This window comes from Thunnus maccoyii, chromosome 18 (assembly GCF_910596095.1).
Source record: "Thunnus maccoyii chromosome 18, fThuMac1.1, whole genome shotgun sequence".
In the NCBI taxonomy this organism is placed as follows: Eukaryota; Metazoa; Chordata; class Actinopteri; order Scombriformes; family Scombridae; genus Thunnus; species Thunnus maccoyii.
This window is the reverse complement of record NC_056550.1, coordinates 13,574,423-13,582,931: the sequence shown is the minus strand read 5'-3', so window position 1 is coordinate 13,582,931 and position 8,509 is coordinate 13,574,423. Positions and strand designations below refer to the sequence as shown.

Below are 8,509 nucleotides of genomic sequence, written 5' to 3'. Positions count from 1 at the left end.
AAAGTCAAGTTTACATCATGAAAAGTGTTTTATTATCAAAGCACACATTTTGATCACTTGAGTTTTATATACAGTACAAAAATGCAAAAGAGCTTTCAGCATTCATGTTTCCACTGTGCCCTCTTTGACTATAGCCATAGCCAGATTCCTGGCCAGAGCGAGTCTCAAGAGCTCCACTTTGGTCACCTCTATATCTTCCTCCTGAAATGACAAATACAGTCTAATAAGAGATCTTTAATATTGCGGCTGTAGAATAAGAGGTACACTTTATAGGACCGGTATTTGAGCCTGTGTATCTTTCATAAAAGACGACAGTACTATCATCTGAGCAGCTTTAAGGCTGTGTGAGGAGATGCGTACCTGCATGGGCCTGTCTGTGCCAGGAGCTGTGGAGTTCAGTGAGGAGGTGAGCTCCTCTAAACAGAACATTAGCTCATGGGTTTGCTCTGCGGAGAAGATCACCTAAAAAGTCAACAAACAGAGCCACCTTTTAGTGAAAACGGACCACCTGCATAGCAGACACTGATTGGATGGTGAAAATGTTTTTTTTTTCTTTTTAGGAGCATTGCAGTTCCTCTTCATGCTTTCCATGTCCCCTTATCTAACATAATAATGTGGACTGCAAACTTCATGGAAAAATTAAATTTGCACCTTTTCAATACTGCATACTGTAGTTTATTTTTATTTAGGACAACATGAATGACACCGTGCAAACTAAAGTATACTTAGTTTTTAAAATTAGTTTTGACAAAAACAACGCAAAGGAAAAGCATGACAGACTCAATGAGTTAGTCTCGAGACCAGTAATTGAAAATGCGTGATCATGATTGGACATGTTTATTATTCATTCACAGACATGCACTGCAGTAAAGAGAGCGTCCGTCCAACGTTACAAAGTTCACTGCAAGACAATTCCCTCATAGGAATGAAGGAAACAGATCAATGGGTGAATTAGCTGTAAATCATCTGCTGCAGAGGACAGATTTTCATGTATATATATCAGACTAGAACCATAAGCTGTTTTATTTAAACTACTACACTATTAAAACTCATGTTTACTCCATAAACAATAAATGCCTGTCAAAAAAAAAAATCAATTTTGTCGGTCAGGGCTGAACTATAATTTAGTATAAAGCTGCAACTATTCAATGATTATTTGATTTTAACAGAAAAATTATCTGCAACTATTTCGATATTATCAATTAATCATTTATCAAATATTATCTGGTTCCATCTTCTTGAATGTCAATATTTGCTGGTTTTCTTTCTATGACTGTAAACTGATTATCTCGGTTTTGGATTGTTGGTTGGACAAAACAAGACAATTGAAAACTTCAATTTAAAAAAAAAAAAGGTATTGTAATGGACATTTTTCACTGTTTTCTGATGTTTTATAGACCAATTGATTAATTGAGAAAAGAATCGGCTGATTAATCAATGATTAAAATAATTATTAGCTGCAGCCTGTCATTAGTTCATGGTTGAATATGCCAGTTTTATCATACAAACAACTAAACATTAATATCAGTTTGATATTTTAATGTAACTTACCTGATATAACTAAGTTATATATTTGCCCTGTTTCTTGTGACTCACCTCTTTCTGCTCCAGCAGGGGAAGGGCGTCAGTCAGCAGAGTCATCCAGAAGCTTCGGGGGGCGATCTTGGCCGTCATGAGGGAGAGCAGCAGCTTAGCCGCCTCCCTGAAACACTTCTCTCCGTACAACTTGTGGAACTCACGGTACTTCCCTAGGAATGGAAAGAGAGTTTTCAGACTGCAACACTAGACTGCTGCCGACTGACTATATATAGTCGCCCATGTTTATACTTTGTGATTACTAGTGATCTAATGCTGATGTAGATGTAATCACATACAGAAAAGTGAAATAGTTCTTATTTTTATTCACAACTAATCAGATGTTTTTTGTTTTTGCTACCTCCCACAGTGCTTCAGACATCACTGATACTCATCAAACAGCATATTACACAGCAGGCAGGATGAACAGTCAGTGCTCAGATTATGTGGAGACTCTATGTATGTGTATTTTTCAGCAATGAAACATCTTGCAAACACTTAAATTCATACTTTCTGCATAAAAAAAATAGAGAGATCTATTTAAAAGTAAAGCAATTTCTTTCTACTAGTATCTAAACTTTAGAAGCTTTTTATAAATGGTTTATGTCTTTTCGCTGATTTACTGATTGCATCAAAGCACGCTGTCACATGCTGTTGCATTAAGCAGTACACAGCTTTATTTAGATCTCTGTGTGTACACGTCTCAGTGTCTCAGTCTCATGTGACAGCCTGAGAGAGACTATAAGGGAAGCTGTCCAGGGCCCTGACTGAATGTGCCCTCACCTGATGTGTGGATTGAACTTGTGAGAGCTCTGCACTGGCTGAGTCACAAGTTGAGCAGTGCTACTTATGCTACGGTATATGTCTGTGTGTGTTCCTTGTTTATACCGAGGAACGTGAGCCTGTCGCTGAGCAGCATGGCCGAGCCCAAGTTGTCTATCAGGTCCAGATCAGAGAAGGTCCCTCTGGCGCAGTAATCCTGTAAGAACCTGACACACACACACACACACACACACACGCTTTTAAAACCACTTGGAAAGTGGCAGCCTGACAACAACAGTGCTTTTACAAGAAGCTTGTTAAATGGTACTTCATCCAAGATCTCAAATAGACTACAATGTTTGATTTGTTTTGAATCAACCACATGTAATCCTTCAAGCTGCTTTTTCCCCCGCTGTTATGTAAAATGCCTCCCCAGAATACAAGCAGGGGAACAAGGAGAAGCTTTTTGTTGTCTTTAGATGTGATCAAATCAAGGAATATCAGATTCATCTTGATTCTAAGTTTGAGGAGGATACAAGAGTGTGCCCTTGTTTTCAAAAAATGCCTGCAAAATCGGTTGCTCTTCCATGCTGGAAAGATTGTTGAGGCGATAAAGACAAAGCACTCATTGATATGGCAGAAAGTTAAAAAATACATTTATGAGGGAAAAAGTTACCAAAAAAGCCCTGCATAAATAATAATAACAATAATCAATGCCTTCTTCAATGCCTGGGTTCTTTGAGGATTATTCTAGTAAAAGGTTTCAGCACAGACAGTTGGAGAGACACCTTGAAGGGTATGTGCCCTGTTAGGAAACTTACTTCTCTGAAATGAGGGTGGCAAAGGCGGCATCTTTGGCCCTGATGCTCCAGGAGAGAGCAGAGCCTAGTCTGTTGTTCCTCAGAGCCCGCATAGCCATGATCTTACAGATACTCCGCACTGGATAAAGACAAGAAATTAAACAGGTTCAGGTTTCTGCTGCATTGGAAAAACAGATTAATCCACCTTTGTGTCTGTGTTCGTGCAAGACGAGTGGACAGAAAAATGAGAGAGGGGCTGAGAAAGAGAAGTGCTACCTTGTTCTGACATTTGCCTTTGCTCGCAGATCCTGAGCACCTTGAGGGCTTTGCGCTCTGTATCTAAAGGAACACGCTCGATCTGCAGCTCCAGGTAGACGCGGCCCAACTCTGGGCAGTGGTCAAAGTAGTCCACAGCCAACTGCCACAGACTTAATACAAAACACACGCAAAAATATCCTATAAGATGAGGCCAGTTACAATATCATGATGCTGTTGTTCTAATCCTATAAATGAACAAAGTAATTATGCAGCTTAACAGAATTTTCATACCATAAGTATAATTGTCATATTGCACCTTAGATAACCATACCTGTGATGAGTGAAGAGACCAGAAGCGTATTCTAACAGCAGAAACTCTCTCAAGTTGGTGCCAAAGCTGAACACACACACACACACACACAAACCAGAATGATATGGTAAATATTAGATGAACAACATGTGCAATCTTGTTATCTCCAGATTAAAAGTGTAGACAAGTACAAACGCAGCCAAAATGAGTCCTTACTGTAGATTGTGAGACTGGAGGAGTTTGCAGTGATCCAAGAGATCTGTCAAATGGGCCACAAACCACCAGTTGTTGAGAGCAATGCTGCAGGGACACATGATGGAGAAATTAGTAAATATTGTTCAAATTCATAAGCAGGTATGTGGCTTCTGTGTATTGTACATATACACACACACACATGAACAGATGGATGTAACCCTACCTGCAGTCCTTGATGACCTGGTGAATGTCAAACTCAAAAGCAGCCAATAAGATGCTGTCCAGCGGCTCTGGGACGCCCCTCGAGTCCACGAACATGGTCATGCACGACTGCAGAGCAAGTACATGCAAACATATGGACATTAAACAACAGGAATGTAGTCGAGGTCGATATGAATGTTGAGTGGTGCAGAAGCAGTGTACCTGTGCATAGTAATGAAGCTCTACGGGTTTGACTGTAGGGTGGCAGAAGAGCAGTCTAGTGACCAGGAAGTGGTACCAGGTGCCCAGCAGTTCCCTGTGCTCCAGCAAAGTGTCTTCATCACCTACTAGGATCTAAAATTAAATTTAAAAAAAGCAGATGGGAAAAGATTTAAAGAGTGTTGGTGGCCTCCGTTTGCACAGCAGCACAGTACACTCCAACCATAGCATATACAGTGTACAATAGATATATTTTACATATACCGTTGATGGGCACCAGCTAGGACTACTGAGGAAACAGAGTCACTGACCTTGCAGATGAGCTCCAGGTGTTGATTGCTGGCAAAAGAATTGTCCTGAAGGCAGCGGTTCACTTCCTCATGCCAGTGTCTCCACTTCACATCAAACTCTGTCAGCGTCTGGGTGCCACCAGGCTGAAGGATTATCACAGAAGGTTCAGAAGTGAAAGACACCATAGGTTGGTTTATGAGCCCATATTTATTATAAATATGCAAAAACAACCCTTGTATTATACTGGATTAATATAAATAGTATGTTTGTCCTTCACAGTTTGTATAATATCAGCAAAGGGAAGAATGAGTCAGGGAGGAAGTGGTGTGTCAGAAAGGTTGTATGGCCCAGCCTCTATTCATCCACAGCATGAGCAAAATACAGAAGATTACATGGAGTTTTGCCAGTAGCAGCACATGAAAAGTGTGATACAGTTACAAAATGTTTCCGATTTTTTTTTTTATGTTTGCTCTAACCAAAGGACTGACTGCTCGCTTACACACGTTATCAATTGTGGAGATCTTCTTTAGGCTTGTATTTCAAGAATTTAAGAGCAGCTTCTTGTGTTGAAACTAAGTGCAGTCGGGCATTTAATTACAACAAGTGTATGCAAGCAGGTGTGCAGTGTGCACGACTGGCTTTTAATAAGTCAGCCAATTAAAATTTTGAGTGTATCTTTCATACTTTACGAATAAACGGAATTCCATTTACAACTGAGATCAAACCATGTGTGAAATAATTCTGGCTATCAAGACTATAAAGTAAATTGCAAACATCATCTTGCCAAAGCAGTATAAAGCTACACAATCAGATAAACTACTGAAATGATCTTACATCGTAGAAGGGCATCTTGCTGAGCAGAGTGTCCATCAGCTTGTACATGTTCCTGGAGGCAGGCTGTAGGGTGGCCTGCTTCACCAGCATCTGTCTGGCTTCTTCCAACCTGCCCTGCAGCACATAACCCAGGACCTGCACAGCAAAAACATGTGATAACTGAGGTTTTGCACGACACTCTTTCTGTTAGACAAAATACTAATGAAGAGTGAGATGTGGATCAGCCTGTCTGGTGGTTTTGGGAAAGATATCACCACTCCTTGCACTATAGATTAAAAGGCAGAACTGTGTGAACACATTTGAAAAACAGATGTGTACATGTGCTGCACCTACCACATCCCAGTAGGCGTGGTGCTCAGCAGGGCTCTCACTCTGCAGCACTTCTGTGGTCTTCTCGTCCACAGCCTTATGTAACCTTACCCAGTCCAGGAGGTGGAGCAACAGGGAACCCGCTGAGGACACAAACACACACACACACACACACACACACACACACACACACACACACACACACACACAAACACACACACACACACACACACACATCACTGACTTGTTTGTTTGGGTGCTTTCAAAATCTTGTATTCCAGAGAGAAAGAAGGAGATTATCTGCAAGTACAAAGTGAAAAGTCTAACCAGGAGCAGCCTCAATGAACAGCACTTCACACAGATTCCAGATCAGTTCTATGGCCAACAGAATGGACACCTGTCACAATAAAAACAAAGGCTGAGGTTAAATCAAAAAATAAATACTTATTCCTCTTCATTAGTACCTCAGCATTGAGTGCCCCTTCACTCACTGTCTCAGTGTCAGTTTTTAAATTAAAAGTTATCATTCTCATAAATTATACTTCCACAGAGAATTATTGCCTAGCCCTGCTCAGACACTAATACACATATGGACTCCTGTATGTGCATTAGTCTACTCTTCAAATAAGATATAATCTCTCTACATGTTATGGCACAGATACACATAGTAATACAAACCTGATTTCCAAACTGGCTGGCCACATCAGCATCTTTTGAAGAAACTGCAGGAAAAAGAAAGGTAAATTTCATTTTCCCGGTTAAGCAGAAAATTAAAATACCACCACTACACTACTTCAAAATTCTGACCTGCAACTTGCCGAACCTCCTCCATACAGGCTCGAATCACAGATCTGTAGTTTTTGCTGATGCTGACAAATCTAAGAAGCAAGACAGAGACAAGTTTGGCAAAATCATGATATGTAATCATTTATCACTTTAGTGTTTCATCTGCCTTTTCTAACAAAGGTTTGTGTCACTGAAGCAATATATGGTGGCATGCACAGAAGGAGAGGACTCATCTGTTAGGTGGCCTTACTGGGGTTTCTTGTTCTTGCTGGGGAGGTCATCTTTAATGGTCTGCAGGCCAACAAAGATGTGATGTGACTCATTGAAGAGTTTGCGTAAAATGGGGGAATCTATGTCCTCGTCTTTCCTGACCCCATGGATGACTGGACAACTTGATTGTGAAGCACCTGAAAACACAAGACATAGGGAGAGAAGAGTGTAAAATTAGGTGAGAGAGAGTGAAAACGTAGAAGAGGGCTTGTATTAATATCTACACATACCTGATGGCTTGTAAAGGGTCTCGTATACAAGGATATCACGTGGACCCCACGCAAATCCCAAATGCTTCCCATCACTGGCTGCAGGAATATACTGCAAAAAAAGAGGATAATTATACTGAATTTGTCCAGTAAAACAGGTTAAGAAAGACTAAAATTAATGCTGACTCTAAGTGGGTATTTTGTGGGTTTGAACACAGGATTCCTCTTGGGGGGTTTTTTTCCAAAGTAACTTTATCGCAAATTCTAGAGAGATCAGTTCAGTATAATATTTTTGTGTAATAGGATAGATAGGTTATTTTTTGGTAACTTTCACATTCACGGGATTTTATACTGTCAAGCCAAATCTCCAACTTCTTATTAATTTACATTTAATATGCACCCTGCACATGATTTAAGTAAACTACTAAATTAATCAGACAACAATTGAGTTATAGTATTTTGTAACTATCTTCTTGCATTGTATCTATTGTGACATGTTTTAAGACATATACACTCTTGTTATTATCCATACGTTTCTGACACACCTTACAGGAGTGTTAATATCATTATTCAACTTATATTAGTTATTTGAAAACGGTTGTTGCGGCATTTAGCTTGTTAGCGACGCTGTTCAGTGTGTGAAAAGACAGAAACTAAAGACACTACAGCGGTGATACTTACGGTAACTGCTGGCTCGACGTCTACCTCCTCCATTAGGAAACAATATCACCAACAGTGAAATATAAGAAGACAAATTAGTTAGCTATAAACACTTTACTCCATAAACTACAGGCGTGATGCTTACGCGCCTCATTCAGACAGAAGCCCACACGACGCATGGGTCGTGACGTCATGAAGGGCTGCCCTTCCTCCTGCCTGTTTCATCTACTGTGCCTGGTTCATCCTGTGGTTTGATATAAATAACCAAAAATGCATAATACATATGTATAATACATACATAATACATAATACGTAACCAGGTCCCCTTCACATGCAAGACGGAAATGATTAATTCACAAAATATATGAATTGTTCTTCTGTTATCCAGGCACACAAAAACATCTTTTTTTTTTACCTAGAATCTATTAATAACCGTTTGATCCATTTGATTTATGCAAATACAGGCACTTTTTATGTGTAAAAGTATTAATTTTGTGTAGTTTTAGAGCATCTCCATCAACAGACAGAAAAACAACATGGCTGCTGGGATTAAAATTGTTTAAAAAAAGAGAAATAAAAAGTGCAGTTACTGTACATCCAGTGTATGTACTGTATGACTGAAGCAGGTAACGTTTATGAGAGGTGAGCACGGTGATCGGGCGCATTTTGTTTGATTACATACAGTTCATCAATAAATCTGACAACAAAGAGCACAACATCGTTATGCGCGTGCACGCGCTGCTGAGTGCCTCTGTAACGCGCATTTAGACTCTCGCTCATGCGCAGATTGCTGTTTTCATCCACGTGACTACCTGTAGCCATTCAAAGCC

The 8,509-nt window shown here is 40.0% G+C and overlaps 1 protein-coding gene across 1 annotated transcript; it reads right to left on the bottom strand.

Moving 5' to 3' along the window:
- Positions 1–9: 9 nt before the first annotated feature.
- nup85 (nucleoporin 85) lies at positions 10–7,912 on the bottom strand. The gene is made up of 19 exons (XM_042392742.1): positions 7,701–7,912; positions 7,041–7,131; positions 6,791–6,947; positions 6,562–6,632; positions 6,433–6,476; positions 6,082–6,151; positions 5,779–5,897; positions 5,446–5,580; positions 4,632–4,754; positions 4,324–4,455; positions 4,124–4,230; positions 3,922–4,005; positions 3,727–3,792; positions 3,414–3,565; positions 3,159–3,276; positions 2,464–2,564; positions 1,597–1,748; positions 361–462; positions 10–201 (listed from the first exon to the last, which is right to left on the bottom strand). Exons 1-19 carry the CDS (start codon positions 7,731–7,733, stop codon positions 103–105), a joined length of 1,956 nt encoding a protein of 651 aa, XP_042248676.1. The 5' UTR covers positions 7,734–7,912; the 3' UTR covers positions 10–102.
- Positions 7,913–8,509: the final 597 nt, after the last annotated feature.